At 44.2% G+C, this 16740-nt stretch overlaps 5 protein-coding genes and 1 non-coding gene across 6 annotated transcripts; 5 read left to right on the top strand and 1 right to left on the bottom strand.

Moving 5' to 3' along the window:
• Nucleotides 1-81: 81 nt before the first annotated feature.
• Nucleotides 82-1093, top strand: VTP01DRAFT_7484 (uncharacterized protein; the record flags this gene model as incomplete). Its single annotated transcript, XM_069386501.1, has 4 exons — nucleotides 82-433; nucleotides 502-577; nucleotides 640-995; nucleotides 1062-1093. 4 exons carry the CDS (start codon nucleotides 82-84, stop codon nucleotides 1091-1093), a joined length of 816 nt encoding a protein of 271 aa, XP_069241950.1.
• A 1084-nt stretch (nucleotides 1094-2177) lies between these two features.
• VTP01DRAFT_7483 (uncharacterized protein) lies at nucleotides 2178-2673 on the top strand (the record flags this gene model as incomplete). Its single annotated transcript, XM_069386500.1, has 2 exons — nucleotides 2178-2291; nucleotides 2383-2673. The coding sequence occupies 2 exons, from the start codon at nucleotides 2178-2180 to the stop codon at nucleotides 2671-2673; spliced, it is 405 nt and encodes a 134-aa protein (XP_069241949.1).
• Nucleotides 2674-3456: 783 nt separating this feature from the next.
• Nucleotides 3457-8117, bottom strand: VTP01DRAFT_7482 (uncharacterized protein; the record flags this gene model as incomplete). The annotated part of the gene is made up of 6 exons (XM_069386499.1): nucleotides 3457-4115; nucleotides 4190-6044; nucleotides 6116-6459; nucleotides 6524-7082; nucleotides 7141-7704; nucleotides 7773-8117. 6 exons carry the CDS (start codon nucleotides 8115-8117, stop codon nucleotides 3457-3459), a joined length of 4326 nt encoding a protein of 1441 aa, XP_069241948.1.
• A 1431-nt stretch (nucleotides 8118-9548) lies between these two features.
• VTP01DRAFT_7481 (uncharacterized protein) lies at nucleotides 9549-11445 on the top strand (the record flags this gene model as incomplete). Its single annotated transcript, XM_069386498.1, has 7 exons — nucleotides 9549-9761; nucleotides 9816-9947; nucleotides 10015-10086; nucleotides 10160-10744; nucleotides 10809-11137; nucleotides 11241-11347; nucleotides 11405-11445. The coding sequence occupies 7 exons, from the start codon at nucleotides 9549-9551 to the stop codon at nucleotides 11443-11445; spliced, it is 1479 nt and encodes a 492-aa protein (XP_069241947.1).
• An 861-nt stretch (nucleotides 11446-12306) lies between these two features.
• Nucleotides 12307-12379, top strand: VTP01DRAFT_t30. Its single transcript has one exon. It is a non-coding gene; the product is annotated as a tRNA-Arg (tRNA).
• Nucleotides 12380-13867: 1488 nt separating this feature from the next.
• VTP01DRAFT_7480 (uncharacterized protein) lies at nucleotides 13868-15999 on the top strand (the record flags this gene model as incomplete). Its single annotated transcript, XM_069386497.1, has 5 exons — nucleotides 13868-13875; nucleotides 13950-14153; nucleotides 14257-14363; nucleotides 15164-15226; nucleotides 15599-15999. The coding sequence occupies 5 exons, from the start codon at nucleotides 13868-13870 to the stop codon at nucleotides 15997-15999; spliced, it is 783 nt and encodes a 260-aa protein (XP_069241946.1).
• Between the last annotated feature and the right edge of the window lie 741 nt (nucleotides 16000-16740).

Raw genomic sequence — 16740 nt, 5'->3', positions numbered from 1 at the left:
GGCATGTAATTTTGAAATAAAAGGAGGGCAACTCCTCTTTTTTTCCTTCTCCTCTCATCCCTATTATCCGATAAAATTATCATGGCCGACCGAGAGACGGCACTCGTGAACCATGTCCTGGCATCAATTAGAAAGGACCTTGACTTTTTGAAGCAACAGCAATACTTGTCACCGCAAGCATACGCTGAAATCCAGCGGCACCTGAACGTTCGTGCACCGGGAGGAATTGCTGGTTCACCCGGTTCAACGTACTCTCCTGCACCTTCCAGGGCACCCGATATGCCTTCTCCGGCATCCAATCCTGCCGCTCCTCCTCCGGATTACAAGGCCGTTGCTGGACTTGGTAGCGCGGAAGCATTGTATGACTTTATAGGTCCCAATCCACAAGACTTGTCGTTCCGCCGAGGGGATATCATCCAAATTACCGAGTTCGGTAAGCCAGCGCCTGTTTGCAAATGAACTTTAGTTTGTTTATCGCCTGACACGTCCGTTACTGTCTAGTCAACGATGATTGGTGGCGCGGAAGCCTGCATGGCAAGACTGGTCTATTCCCTAGCAACTATGTGAAGAAGATTCCGTGAGTAGGAAGCAACCAACTCCGGGTAAGGGAAGTACTTAAAGCTGATTGACAATATGCAGCCAACCGCCTCCCGCACAAGAGAAGGGCTCTTCACCTCCACCTCCACCGCCCCCATCCTCTGATTACGGAGGATACCCACCGCCGCCGCCTTCTGGAGGAAGTGGTGGAGGATACTCACAACCGCTTCCTGCATCACCATACGGTGGTGGTTATCCTCCCCCGCCAGTTCAATCTGGAAGCTATGCTCCCCCACCGTCTAATACATATGCCGCTCCTCCAGCTCAAAGCGCACCCACTGCCGCACCCGCTGCCGCACCCGAATCTTCCTCGCACGAAGAACACGGATTGTCCGGTATGCTCAAGAAAGTCGGTGGAAATGTTGCAAATGCTGCCACTTGGGGTTTCGGTGGTACAAGTAAGTAGGAACATTGACCTTTGAAAGAAAAATGTGAACATTGGTGTTGATAATTCATTGTTTTAGTTGGCAGCGAGGCGGCACATGCACTTTTCTAAATTGTCTCCAAATAAACAGAATAGATCCAAAATTCTTGCTTGACAGGGCAATCGCTTCTATTTTAATGCCCCAAAGGGGCTCAAATACCGCGCCGCGAGGACCCCACTCACGTGTCTAAGCGAGCCAAAGAAAATGTCGAACGAAATGTGCTGGCCCCAGGCCAAAGCCGAGAAACTTGGCAGAGGGATTCTATAGACATCACCTTAATATTAGGTCGTTCAAGATTCATTCTCAATAATTACTTACTCGTCGACGTGAAACAAAAAAGGAAAGAAATAATAGCCGGAAAAGCAAAGGAACGCTGAAAAATCCGGTGGGATGTGCTGTAAAGATCAAGAGTCAGCCAAAGAAGACTTTTGAAAAGGTACTTGCCATCATATACATACCAAAGTGACAATCGCAAACACTCCAAGCTGGAATGGCCAGGAGGAAACTCATCTCTATATAAACGTAATCCTGACAACAATCGATAGTCAGGAGGACAGAGTCTGACAAGAGAAGTAGCTTTTTCTGGACAACAATCATACTTTTCGAAGCAACTTGTATCCAATGGTTATGAATGAAGGTCATTATCACCTTCATCAACAGTCTTACAGGATTGAATCAATACTTTACAATGATGCTTCTTTTTCCTACGGAGAATATCGTTCATTCTTGTCGACTTTTGCTGCCTCCTTTTTAGTTTGCAATGTCCCAGATCCTGCAAGTCTGAAATCCGATAATGTATGTGGAGTGTATGTAATTCATGTCAATATTTAATTTGAGCTTTTCAAAGCCTAGATATTCTACACCTCCTCTCCAGCACCTCTACGCATTGATACATTTGTCGTACGATGAAAAAACTCGCCAATATGTCTACATACCCTACCTCGGTCAAACTCTATGCATTGACACGCAGCGTGAAGAGTGATTTGGGGCAAAGTTGTGGAAGTTATATCGGAGGATGGGGTGCAAATAACCGAGCTCCTATCAAACTAAGCTGCACGCCTTTTCTCGCAGTGCGACAATATCAATGTTTACAACGGCACCATGACAATCGAGCGGGCACATGCCAGATACGAACTGTCTTGCGAATACAGTCGAATGTTTCAACTGATACAAGTGGCAATGACGAGAGATGACATGGAGCGTGTAACTGTTTCCAGATTCAACCCGGATATATCGAGAAACCGTTGCTTGCATCTGGACATCCGAATGGCAAGGCTACACAATGAAATTCTCGAGATAGAAGCAAAATACCCAAAATGTCCATAATGTAGATGCTGAAACTATACGTGCCTGATTCCAGAGCAGTCTTGCTCTTGTAAATGATGAGCGCACTGCTAATAAAGTCGTACGAATATTCAGACGACCATTCTACAAGGAAGGCGGCAGCAGTTCAGTACAACAGAAGCCATCCATTCTCGATGAAAAACTTGGCAAAGCCATGTATGAAGATGTCTATGAAGATTTGAACAAAGGCGTTAATGAAGATATCTACCTATATGTCGACAAAATATCGAAAGTGACGATGGCTCAATTTACGAAGATTGTTGCAGCACTGGTGGCCAAGAAAATGATCTTCTCGACGATAGCATAACAGGTATCTCATACTGAGAAAGCGATTTTCCGAAAGAATGAATAGCCAAAGTACATCTTGCAGTTTATGGCGCGTTCTTTGCACCAGTATAATACCTTTTTTCCGAATTAATCAGAATAACTTTGGTCTTTGCGACTATACAAGATACAGTATTGAGACACAGCATGTCTTTGCTGCATGCACTGGAAAATTATTTTAGCTTTTCCTGGGGGAATTGGGACCTGGGTCCTTAAAAGTGGGGAAGATAGAAAACGGCACTCATTTGTCCAAGCAGCCTGCGAGCCAAGACCGGTAAACTTTGAATTCGAGTTGATTTTGTCTGTGGCGAACATGACGAACGGAAAGTGGATAGCAGTCGGCGCACAGACGTTTTCCGGAGGGTCGGTCTGCCTTGTGGTTAATTTGCATTCATCGCATATTTTCTTCTATTCACCAGCACTGCCTTCCTCCCACCGACACGGTGACTGATCGCCAGTGGTAAACTGTAGAGTCAGATGCTGTAAAGCTAGTATATTGAGTTGAATAATGGAACTTGCCCTTAATGATAACGTGATGGATTCAATGGTCAAGTTTCATTTTATATACTCATAATATATACTCAATCCAGGTTTGACACATTTATGCAGATATAAATTACATTTTTGTTTATAAGAACAAAAGCGCTCATTATTATTATCTATTATGCTACAATGATGCAAAAAGGGTAAAAAACCAAGTCTATGTTTTCATGACAACGTCCGTTGCCATAGCGAATAAATAAGGCAAATGATATCAGAAACTTGTTCATCTTCTTGCTTTTCTAAAGATGTACACAAATGCAGCGAAACCAAGCACGTTTGCCACCCAGAAAGCCAATAAAATGCCCCAATCGCGATAGCGATTGCTAAAGGACCATCCAAGGGTTTCGAAATAGTCATCACCGTAATTGTATGGGCAATAGTTGCAAAGTTCTGTGCTGTTCAAGGATGCTTCATCAATGTAACCCCGACCGCCGCTGGCAAAGAACTCCTGGGCGTATTGAGCGCAAGTTTGACCAGGTGGAGGATGGAAAGGATAAAAGTCGCTATCACGGCAATGAATCTTGAGGTCATGCAACTCGTTGACCATGAAACCTTCGATTAGATAGTGATATGGATCAAGCCAGTACATCCAAGAGCTCCAAAAGTGTGGCATGGCATCTGGCGGCTGCATTATACCAGCAAACAAGATAAGTATTGATGAAAAGAACGGGTTGATAACGGCGGCCATGGTGGGTGTAGTCGAAAAGGATGCGATCAAGAAACCGAACGAGATGGAAAAGCCCAAGAAAGTACCAAAGAGGAGGTAGAAATAACCGACACGATCCGAAGTGTTTTGCAATCCGGCGGTCCAGTAGAAGCAGGCCATGAAAATAAAATCAAAGACCCAAATGTATGGGATTTCGACGATAATACAGGAGAGGGCTAGATTGGGCAATAAAGTTGTATCAGTAAAGGCTGTCGTAGAGATTGAATGTGTAGAATGTATCGAAGCTTACCAAATGGGAACCAGCCATAGTACTTTGATGCATGCTCTCTTCGGAACCATTGACGTTCTTCCATGAATCGTGGCTGAACCAATACGATGAGCGAGTTGGCCATGATAAGAGTTGTAAAGATACAGAATAGTCTATTTTGCATGTCGGCAGCCGAATCGGTCAACTTCCAATACGAGAAACCAGAAATGAGGGCGACGAAAATAACCTTGATAAGACGACCAACATTGTACGAAGGAGAGCGCCACCAAGAGACGTTCATACGCTTGTAGACGAGCCAGAATTGTTGCCAGAATGGAAGCGAATAAGTGTTTGGTTTTCTGTGATGGTGATGATCGACATTCTTGTGAATTTCCTCGAGTTCCTCCTCCAGCGCTTGTGCCTCCTTGCTGCCGGCCCAGATTTCTGCCCAGTCTCTCTGAGCTACACCGGCAGTACCGGCACCGACGACTTCGAGAATGTACTCGGCAGGGTTAGCATTTGGCGCGCATTTGGTTGCACCGTTAGATTCGAAATAATCAATCATTGTACGGCTGTCGGGACCAATAGGACCATGGTAAGCAGTCTTGCCACCTCTCACCAAAAGCAAGATGTGATCAAAGTAGCTGAATAAGGTAGCGGAAGGTTGGTGGATAGTACACAGGACGGGCCAGCCAGCATCAGCGAGTTTGCGGATAAAACGAATAATGTTGAAGGAAGACTGAGCATCAAGACCAGAGGTTGGCTCATCCAAGAAGAGCAATTTGGGCTTTGCAACGAGCTCGATACCGATAGTAAGTCGCTTGCGTTCTTCGACAGAGATACCCTTGTTGCTGCTAGCAGTACCAATAAGGGCATCAGCGATGTTCTCCATTTCAAGTAGCTGGATGATTTTTTCGACATAGGCATCCTTTTCCTCCTTGGGTACTTCGGCAGGCTGACGCAAATAGGCCGAGAACTTTAGAGCTTCGCGGACGGTGGCGTTAGGATTGTGGACATCCATTTGTTCACAGTAGCCTGTAATACGCTCGAAATCGCTAAATAGCTTTTCTCCGTTCATGTACATGCGACCTTCGATCTTGCCAATAGTCTTTCGCTGAGATAGGACATCCAAAAGGGTAGTCTTGCCAGCGCCAGATGAACCCATAAGAGCAGTCAAGTGGCCAGGACGGACAATACCACCAACGTCGCACAGCAACTGGCGATGGCCACCCTTTACAGGGACAGTGTAGTTGATATGGTGCCAGGAAAAGGTAGTGCCTTCTGTGACATTTTCAAGGGCATTATCTTGCTTATTTAGTCTGGCTTTGGCAAGTTCTTCAGTATCTTCTTTGGGAGCACGACCGCGCTTGTAAACCTTGATCTGAGAGCCGCCAGCGGAGGACATGTCGAGATATTCCATAAAGAAGGCCGTCAGGAAAGTAAACAGTAGGAAGAAGAGAACAACAGCAACAAAATCGATCCAGCGCTGCCAGGTATAGTAACCATAAGTGGTAGCCAAGTAATCGTCACCAAGCACAGCGTTGTCACCAGGATTACCACCATGAATGGTACAAGCCTTGTATGCCTGATCGGTGTATGAAGGTCCAGAAGGAACGGAATTGCCAACACCTTCGCAGGTGAAATAGTTGCCGTGCATTTCGTTAGAAATGATAGCCTTGTATGCATAAGCAAGCGGGTTTATCCAGTAAATCCACATTAACCAAGGATGCATCTTTAAATAGGGAATTTGGTAACCAGAGTAGATAAGCATGGCGATCAAAACGACGCTGGATCCTTGCGAACCGATGAAGAAGTTTGGAGAGAAACTACCAAACATTCTAAAGAAGCCATTCATCGCTAAATTCACGGCGATCAAGTTGATCATAAACGTAAAGTACTAGAAGACGGATATACAGTAAATTAGTATAGATATTCATGCAACAATATGCAAATTCCAATGTAATTTACCTGACCAGCAGTTAAGTTCAAACCAGCCATAAAGTAGACGCAAACTTGGAAAATGACGACTTGGATAACGGCCAAAGGAATATCGGCGACAACTTGAGCGAGGTAAAAGAATGCAGGTCGATACAGAGCGAATGATCGATGTTTCGCGAGCACGCCGCGACCTTGCATAAAGGTAGCCAGCTCGGATTGCGAGATCAGCGAGTTGAAAGTCAAACAAAAGAAGAGGAAACCACCGCGAGAAAAGGTACCAATAGCATCTTTTGGCATCTGAAAGAACACGGAAGCCATGATAAGACCCTTGACAATAACACCACCGTAACGAGATACGAGAGCGCCCTTATCACCTGCAAACACAATTAGTGTTAATTTGCATTTACATAATTTTGATTGTGAATTGGCTTTACTTGCCATAAATGAGCTGGAACTGGCGAATAGTCAAGGCCTTGATTTGTTGATACCAAGAAGCAGTATACGGAGAATGCTTGGATGTATGCTTTTGGTGAGCTTCCTCGACAGCCTTGCGGAAAGCCACATCTGGACGAGTAGCCTGGATTTCGGCTTCATAATCAGCGAGGTTTTGTATCATATCCTTATAGACCTGAGATGACTTGTAGGCTTGCTCAAACTCGAAAGGGGTGTTTGGAATCTTGTTTTCATAGCCAGGTTTAGCTTCACGTTCCAAAAAGTTGCTGATACCAGTCAAAAAGTCAGGAGTAGATTTACGAGGAGGGCAATAGAAACCAAGGTCTTCAAAGTAAGCCTTTGCCTTGTCCGCGGGACCAAAATAGATGCAATGACCTTCGTAAAGTACCAAGGTCAAATCAAACAGATTGAATATGCTGTCAGAGGCCTGATACAAAGTTGCAACTGTGGTCTTTTTCAAGATATCGGTCATAATACGAAGGGAACGCACATAATCCAAGGCAGAAGAGGCATCGAGACCACGCGTTGAACAATCCCATAAACCCTAATAATAATAAAACCGTTAGAAAATCGATCTTAATCAAGGATAGAATTTTACATACGATAGAGCTCTGTGTAGTCATGACTTCGGCAATGCAAAGACGTTTGCGTTCACCACCAGAGAGACCACGAACGAATTCATTACCGACCATGGTATCCATCTGCTTAGTCAAACCGAGCATGTTGCCAAGCATGTAAAGGACGTTGTTTATAAAGTCTTTTTTCGATTGGCCTTGGAGACGTTTTCCAGGAGTCTTGAGACGAAGTGCAAACTGAAGGGTCTGCTTGGTCGTAAGAGTAGGATAGTTGATATCTTCTTCTTCATTGTAGCAGACTTCGCCGCGGAAAGTCTTGCCAAACTCCCTAGAGTCGATACCACCATAGGTAACGTCGCCTTCAACGGAGGTGAAGCCTTTGCGCATTTCAGCCATAACACGGAGCAAAGTGGTACATCCAGCACCGGGACGACCTAGAACCAAGAGCATCTGACCGGGACGGCAAAAGCAGGTAATATCATTGAGAATAATGCGATCATGGCCCTTGTGACGGAACCAGTCCCAAAAGCAGGCAACCTTTTGGAGCGCTGTTGCAATAGTAGGAATCCACTCTGCATCAGCACCTTTACCCTAGAGACGAGGCAAGCAAACAATAATTAGAATAACGATTTGTAGCGAGGTATTCCGTTCACACGTACTTTTACTGTCAAATTCTTGACAACCAAACCAAGATGCTTGGGTTGGAAACCTTCAGATTCTCGCTGCTTATCGATACCCGATAAAAAGTCGGTCAAATCAAAGCCTTCTTGACCCTTTTCGGCTTCGCCAGGAGTAATGTGGATAGTTGACTGTTTTGTAAGTTCACGGCGCATTTCTTCGTAGCTTTCCATGGCTTGATCGATATCAACCGCGTTGCCGTCGCGTTCGCCAAAGCCGCCGACGCTGCTTTTTTGGCGCGAGAGCGGTTCGCCGACGAATTCCTGCTCATCCTGCCTTGCGCTTTGCCAAGGTTGAGGACGCTGTTCCAAAGTCTCGGGATCCATAAAGGAACTTTCAAGGGTGTATGATCCCTTTTTATATCTTTTCGGATGACTGAGACAAACACGATTCTTTTTTATGCTCGGGAAGTTAATCATTTATCCACAGTCTTGGAGTGATGGCCATTTTTGGACATTGCAACCAGCCGTCATTGCGGGAGGTCAAATCGCGCGAGCAAGAAATATTATCCTGACAATAGCACGGGCTAGAATTATTAGCCTTTGAAGCATGCGAAGCATACATGAAGTGAAAAGAATGAAAAAAAATTCCAATGACTTATGTGGTAATGAGATCCAAGTATTTGGATAGACCCTTTGATTGCACAGGACGTAGTGGTTGAGGAGGTGTACGAGAACCTTAACACTTTTCATCTGATGACCTTATCATCCAAGATCCAATATATTACGAACTATATTTAAGGACACTATAGAAGAACCGATCTGGCCGATTGACTTTCGGATAAACCATTAAAGGTTTGCAGAATCAATTCTTTGCATGCGGATATAATAAAAGGAAACATCCCGCTTCTTTTCTTTAACCGGTGAAGCACGGATCAAGCACCGTTCCATTGATTCGGCCTTTATTCCATGTAATCAAAGAATGGCGAACAGACTGATTACTGCAGAAAATGGTATTTGATTCGTCACGTTTCGAACCTTATAATTTCATATAGAGGTATGAAGGACATGCGAAAGCAATATGTAGAAGCAATATGTAGAATTGCAATGCTTGCAGATCAAGCTATCAAAAAGGTTACTGCATATTCGCAAAAGAGGCAATTGCGGGAAATCCATCACGCGCTTACATGCTGTACTATGCATAAACCTGTGGATGCACAAGGTTTGCCATGAATAATGCGAATTAGGCGAAATACTTCAGGGATTTGGGTCTGTGCTTGCAGTCTGGTGAAACCATTGCTAGCCTGCCAAATAGCGAGCTTTTAGATATTGCTGCTGGATTCAAAGTCCAATTGCTGTCGATTGATGGGACATGTATGCGGAAAAGGTTATTCTTTTTGTTAGTGGGAATCTGCAAATTCCAGGTATACCGCTGAAGCGGATACCGAGTTTAACAGCGACGATCACCCGTCGGAGCTGAGGGATACATGATTCGAAGTCGTATTGATTTGCTTTACGCGTCACTGTACCGAGTTGAACACGGCTCTTTTTATTTACGAATTCAAACTGCACAGTGGATTAGACAGACGCTATGTAAGCCAAGCATGTCTTTTTCTCATTGTACTCATAATCCCTAAAGTCATGGAATCTTTCCTTCAGGACAAAGATAGACAATCAGCAGTGTGCCTTCTTTGGTGAATTCTTGCGAGGGATTTGCTTCGGACAGATAGATAGTAGTCACTCTTGGGCATACAACTGCTTACGTACGTCTACGATTCTTTCCTGCAGCGGTCGTCCGTCGGAGTTGAGGGTCCCAGGATGAACACCAAGGTTGTCATGAAAGCGTGTCAGATCGCTTGGCTGTGCCAATCTCGCCGTGGCGTTACCCGCTACGGCAATCTTTGCATACAATGGAATTGCAAGGCAACTGTAAAAAGATTGGCGCGCACGATTCACTCGAGCGATAGTGGACCTCCCATGGCCAAAGTTAGAGCGATACCATTCACGCAGCATGTCAAGGCGGCAGACAAGGTCGGTGCAACTACATGGTGTGACAAGCACAATTTTCTAAAGGTTTGACTTTAGACCTTTGAAGACTTTCACGGCAAAGGCTTCTTTACAGCACGCACGCAACACAGCGGTCCGCCAGAGGAAATATTTTTGCCATTTTGGATTGTATCTGCACGCGTCAATGTTAGGCTCGTGCAGGCTCAAGTGGTAAGCCTATTTACACATATATCATGCCGGAAGTACAGAGCAAAAGTTGCCTAACAGATCCACAAAGGGACGAACGAGCTATCGTAGCCATTACGATGCATCCACAAAGAGAAATCAAGTACGCCAAGAAACGGTGTGGGTAAGTGTTGGAAATCAATATGCCAGAGACGTGCATATATATACTGAGTGTTTCTGTTTCTTTATCCATCTAGGCATGGGTGCCTGAACAACATACTTGGAGCAGAGATTACTATCCAACAGAGCATGTGGGGTTGCATGTCTATGCATCACACAAGTACCGCCGCGGATTCGTCAATAAGATTAGGAGCGCCCAAAGTTTGCGCCAGGCTGTAAAATTCATCTGTGATTTACTGGATCGACCACAGTATCCAGATTTGAACGCAGCGTACCGGAACGTAAACCGCAAAGTCGATCCGTATACGATGTATGCCTCAACGGCACTTCGATTTGCAAAAACCTACATGACATCAACGGAGGAATACTATGCCGATGAGATGCTCAGACGTGTTTACAGCGCAGATCAAACTCGCTTTGTGAAGGTTGAACTTGATCTGCATGATGTACAAATTTCTCCAGTGTATTATCCAGCGTTTGTCTACACTGTCGAGTACCTGGGAAGAAAGCTGCGCACTTTTGTGAACGGATACGATCTGAGCGTGGGAGGTATGCACATTTACAATTGGAATCGTGTTGCAGCAGCGTCAGCCCTCAGCATGGCTTCTATCATGACCATGACCGGTGGTATAGGATGGGGAGGTCTCAGTGGATCATTCTGGGTAAAGCAACTACATGTGCATGAATACAACTCTAGTTTCTGACACGTGCCGGTGGTCCATTTAGATTGGTATTGTCCTGCCGACTCTGGTCACGTCAATGCTGGCATATTGCTATCCACTCTTGGCACTTCAAGTTCGCGATGCTATTAGAAGGCGAGAAATTAGCCAGGCAGCTCACGATTCTCGTAGCTGGGATGCAGACTTTGTAAGGGCTTATGATGCATACGAGGAGCAGCAACGGTATCACACATGGAAAACGCAGCACTCTGAACGCCGCCGATCACAATCCACAGCAACGGACCACGGTACCGTCGGCGATTCGCGAGGATATTATCAAACGCTCGGTGTGCATCCAGATGCGACAATCGCTGATATTCAATCAGCATTTCGTGGGTGGGTACAAGAAAGAGCGAGAGGAAAGGGGACAAGGAAAATGGAAAACAGCGAAAAGAAGTATTTGCAAAATGAATGGCTGCTGACGACCTTTGTGTGTCAGATTGGCCTTAAAATATCACCCAGATCGGTACTCTGATCCAGAGGAAAAGAAACAGGCTACTGCAAAGTTTCAAAAAGTTTCTGCAGCATACAGTGTCCTACGCGATCGTAAGTATCTGAAGCAAATGATCTGGGAAAGGCAGAACATAACCGGTCGCTTTGTAGCCAAAAAGCGTCGAGCATACGATGCCGGTAGTAATGTATAGAGACTGGCTCTGTTCACATGTTGGAACAGGGTAGGTTTTGTGGATTAGATTTATCTGGAGTAGAGTCCCCAGAGCACAAGTACTTTTGACCTGCACCTGGAATTGTACTGTCCCAATTAAACGCACCGATCCATAGTTATGATAAATGAGTAAAGTCTTGTGGATCCAGCACTGTACTTTAAAACAAATTGACACGAGCTTCATGATTTCTGTTCGGGAGAATTCGCTTCATTGTATAGTATAAAATTCAGCTTGATGCGTCGGAGGCCATAAGACTTTGTTTTGTTCTACAATAACTGTTAGTTTTCCATTAATTATTCTTAATGTCTGCTGCGGAGATGCTTGCAGAGCATAACAATGTACATTGCTCGTTACCAGTCAAGAATCTGTTGCCCTTCTACATTGCCATTTAAGCCAATGAAACTGATGTATAGAAGAATGCTTCCTTTGTCTTTTCGTTTCTTTTCGTGACACAAACGGATACGAATTAATACGAACAGCTTGCCGATCCTTAATGTAGATCTAATTGTATTTCGATTCGTACTTCTTGATTCTTCCATGCTTCTGATTCTATGCCAGCGTACGTCGGACATAGTACTACCAAACTTTCTTGCTCTTCTTATGTTGCTAATTCGGAGAGGACAATCTGAAGTTGGTATTTTTACGATTTGGGAGTTTCTTGTCTCTCTTTCAACTTGTCTTGCATTGCAGAAGCAAGCGCGACAGTGCTTGTTGCGCAATGGATAGTTGAGCGTCTGCCGTGTAGATATTTTTTCTTATGTAAAATTGGGAAATTAAAGGGAAAAAATGGATTTGTAATAACGACAAAGTGTTTGTTTGCTGCTAACGAACAACTCCAAGGCTCCATTGGCGCAATGGATAGCGCGTCTGCCTTCTAAGCAGAAGGTTGTGGGTTCGACCCCCACATGGAGCTCGTTCGAAATTCTCGGAGTTCGAGGATTCCGATTTTTGTTTTGATTTCTATTTGTACTTTTCCATGTCCAAAGACCCTTTTTTTCCCCTTATATTTACCCATGTTAACCTTGTCGTAACGCTTCCTGATTTGCGTTACGAACCCACACAGAGAGACAAGGGAATGGACCACGAATACAAGAAAAGTTAGCAGGCAGAAAGTTGTCCTTTATTCTTCTATTATTCTCGAGTATTTATATTTTCTATGCTTCGGTTTTATGATCATATTGGGATGGCTATGAATATATAAGTATACAAGTGCGAAGGATATCCATGCTAAAACGGTAAAGTGCCAAAAGAACGGCGAGGCAGCCAGAAAGGGAAGGAACCAAAGTCAGCCTACGACAAACTGCTTTTCCTTTTTGCCCTGATTCATACATTAATTAACTATTGCAATAACTTTCTCATTTTGCGTTGCAAGAAAATCAAATAGGAAACAAATGACTATTAACGTTTGAAACGCTTTGATTCAAGCAAATTTCATCCGTAACATCTAGAAAGGTAAAGAAGGTAACGTGAGTAATGGTAATATGATCACTGTAATTTATACTATTGACCTCTAGTATGCACGAAGAAAATTGGGCCTGATTTACTCCAATATTTTGAGGAATTGATATGAAGCACGTGTCGTGTCTGACAGGCTGAATTTTAATCGGATCTCACCAATTTATTGCTGCTTTCCATTGTTTGATCTTTATTTACATATCACAGCACGCACAGATGTGTCGCGGTTGTTCACGCCTAATTGACCGTCGGCATAGTCGATGGAATCTTTCCGGTTTTAAAAACTTGTTAGTCTCATTTATGATTTGGACAAAAGTATATATTCTGGATATATTTGTCTTCCCTTTCACAGTTAAAAAGCTATGTCGACGAGCACTCTTTGTTGTATCTTTCTGTTGATGATCTGAAAACATGTACAGCAATTGATATAGGCAAATGATCAAAAGCTAACAAGGATAATTGGAATCACTATTTTTATACCACAACAACGATAGCAGTTATACGTTTTCTGCTGATAGTATAATGCAAACGATACACCCGACATTGAAACGACAGTTCGAGGTACTTTGGAACTTCCTCACTGCAATTTCTTACCGAGTAGTTAGCGCCGCTTCCTACAATGAGCATACATAGAATAATGAGATTCGAAAAGATAGAAACGCATATCCACTGCACACTGGTGGTTGCATACACGTTGTTTAAATGTGACATTCACTGGAACTATTGGTACTTTGAACCAACGGCCCGCACTTGGATTTTTACAATGTCTGCGAAAGAACGGAATTGTGTTATTCCTTTGCATGAAAAAAAAAGTTTTGCCATCTCAATGCAGCTATTTTACGAAGGTTCTATATCTACAGAGTCTGCAACGCATTCCATATCTTGTCACAAGTATCGCCCATTGTTGTACTCATTTATCATGATGGCTTTCCAACTAGTCCTAACTATGGTTCGGTGCGTTCAATTGGGACAGTTCGTGACGCTATTAGAAGGCGAGAAATTAGCCAGGCAGCTCACGATTCTCGTAGCTGGGATGCAGACTTTGTAAGGGCTTATGATGCATACGAGAAGCAGCAACGGTATCACACATGGAAAACGCAGCACTCTGAACGCCGCCGATCACAATCCACAGCAACGGACCACGGTACCGTCGGCGATTCGCGAGGATATTATCAAACGCTCGGTGTGCATCCAGATGCGACAATCGCTGATATTCAATCAGCATTTCGTGGGTGGGTACAAGAAAGAGCGAGAGGAAAGGGGACAAGGAAAATGGAAAACAGCAAAAAGAAGTATTTGCAAAATGAATGGCTGTTGACGACCTTTGTGTGTCAGATTGGCCTTAAAATATCACCCAGATCGGTACTCTGATCCAGAGGAAAAGAAACAGGCTACTGCAAAGTTTCAAAAAATTTCTGCAGCATACAGTGTCCTACGCGATCGTAAGTATCTGAAGCAAATGATCTGGGAAAGGCAGAACATAACCGGTCGCTTTGTAGCCAAAAAGCGTCGAGCATACGATGCCGGTAGTAATGTATAGAGACTGGCTCTGTTCACATGTTGGAACAGGGTAGGTTTTGTGGATTAGATTTATCTGGAGTAGAGTCCTCAGAGCAAAAGTACTTTTGACCTGTACCCGGAATTGTGCCAGGATGGAAAAGGTTGCATTGCAAACAATCCCTCTTTGACTAGCTGCGTACGATCATCATCACTGGATATTTTAAACATGGTGTAGCATAGATTACATGATGCATAAAACACTCATTGTCTGACTAGTTTTGCAAAGATGCGAACCGAAAATCGAGAAAATGCTTGGCATTCATCAAACTAAATAGCATGCAGGCACATATATCAACATGCGAATTGAACGGCAACCTAATCTTCGTTAGGGTTCACAATGTGAAAACCACAAAAACCATTGTTTGTAATTCCTGTGGTCCTTGTTCTACTGTGTAATAGAGTGCAACTGACCCCCAGCACATTTAGGATCTTGGTGAAAGCAAGAATAACGTGGTGTACTCCAAGTGCTGCAAATCACAATTGACTTTTACAGTGGTACGAAACTTGAGTTATTATTGAGTGACTGATATTATACTTTCAGGTTCTTGCGATAGTCGCTTGTTTTGCTTCTGTTTGTCACTTGAGCTCGAAAAAGCAATTTTTTTGAATCATTGTCCATGTTCCATTGCAGTTCCAATAAAGGAAAGAAAGCTACACTGTGATGCTTATACAATCAATGCAGATCCAGTTACAAAGTTGCCATCTCGAGATTTACCTATTGCTGTTGTTATCACAGCCTGCCTTTGTAAGTTTGAGTCCGTCATGCAATGATCCATTGTTTCTTGTACCCAAAATGGCATATATCACGACAGCGATGTTGTAATGCTGGATATAAACGTGCACAGACCCAAGATTTCAAATGGTAGCAAACCATACTGTGATCGCCTTGCAGAAACGGCTTGGTGAGGACTAATAATATATGAACAATGTCATCTCGAGTGTGATATGTCTTATCACCTATTTTACTTCTCTTTATGATGACTTTTTATGCTTGACAGTGGCAATGGCACAATGGATCAATGAATCAATGAACGCAATAGCCAAAAAAATTATTTAAAAGGGTTCGAACATTAAGCTTGCTTTCCGTAACCTTACGTTTGACTCATGCTCTCCACAGTCCCTGTATCGTCTACCTCCAGCAACGACAACGTTTCGGATGATGCGCGAAAGCAACTCGTTGAGCTTGTCAGCGATAGAATATCAGAAAGACAAATACAAACGGATATCGATCTTGAGACGTATTTGGCCAAGTATCCTGGTCAAGCCTATGAGGACCGTTGGAGTGAATTGCTACAGTTTGCTTTGCATTCCTGTGCATACGACGATCGCTACTACAGGTGCCGCGTCATCGGTGCGTTCCTGGCCGATGGGACGCTCGAGCGTCGGGGGCAGGAATACGAACAAGTCAACGCTACAATAACGACTATCGGCATTCCTTGCAAATCAGGTCTTGTCCACAGCTGCACTCATGCGACAGCACTGTCTTCCCATCTCAATCATTGGAAAAGACATCACTAGTCAAGATTTTTATCAGCAACGTGGCTATTTTGCTGGATGTCGTGCTGGTCAAGCGGTTCTAAGACATCTAGAGCAGATCCTCGGTCGCGACATTCCACTGCTGACTGCAAGATCTCTGGGTTATTATTTGCCGGATTGCTAGAGCACTTGGTATGCAGATGGCGTAACGCTGCCAACATTGCCTTCATCTTGCGAATGCTCATCATTGTTACGCTCGGTTATGATCCGGCGGCAGCCGCCTTTGCAAACTTTCGGTCTCTGTAAGTTCGATGCATTGTAACCGTAGCAGTGATCTTGCAACAACTTTTAATTGCTCTCCTTTCTAGGAACGGTCTTACCCTCGCAGACTATGCCGATAGCATTGGAGAGCTTATCATTGTCAACACGGATATCACGTTTGGCGACGAAGAGACTCCCCTAGGCACGTAGCTGGAGTTTGGCTGGTCTGTTTGTGTCCCAATGCTGCATCCGGGTTACGTCAGCTACAGGCCGGCAAGTCCACTTATTATGCGTCTGGACTTTCTGCTTTGGGCCCGTTTCTTGTTGCTGTTGGAATGCTGCCTGCAGCAGCTAGTAGAAACATCAGAGACTCCGACACCAGGCACCAAGGACTTTGCTGTCTTGCTGCTGCAACGCGAGCAAGGTACGGACCTGAAGGCGAGGCTTGCAGAAGCCAAGTACACTGCCGCCGAATGGCGTACACTAATAAACCGAGGTAAGAAATTTATCTGATGTATAGTT

The sequence above is a fragment of the Rhizomucor pusillus genome (genome assembly GCF_041956525.1).
Source record: "Rhizomucor pusillus strain CBS 183.67 unplaced genomic scaffold VTP01scaffold_4, whole genome shotgun sequence".
Lineage (NCBI taxonomy): Eukaryota > Fungi > Mucoromycota > Mucoromycetes > Mucorales > Lichtheimiaceae > Rhizomucor > Rhizomucor pusillus.
The sequence above is the reverse complement of the archived record's forward strand: the minus strand, read 5'-3'. Positions and strand labels throughout refer to the sequence as shown.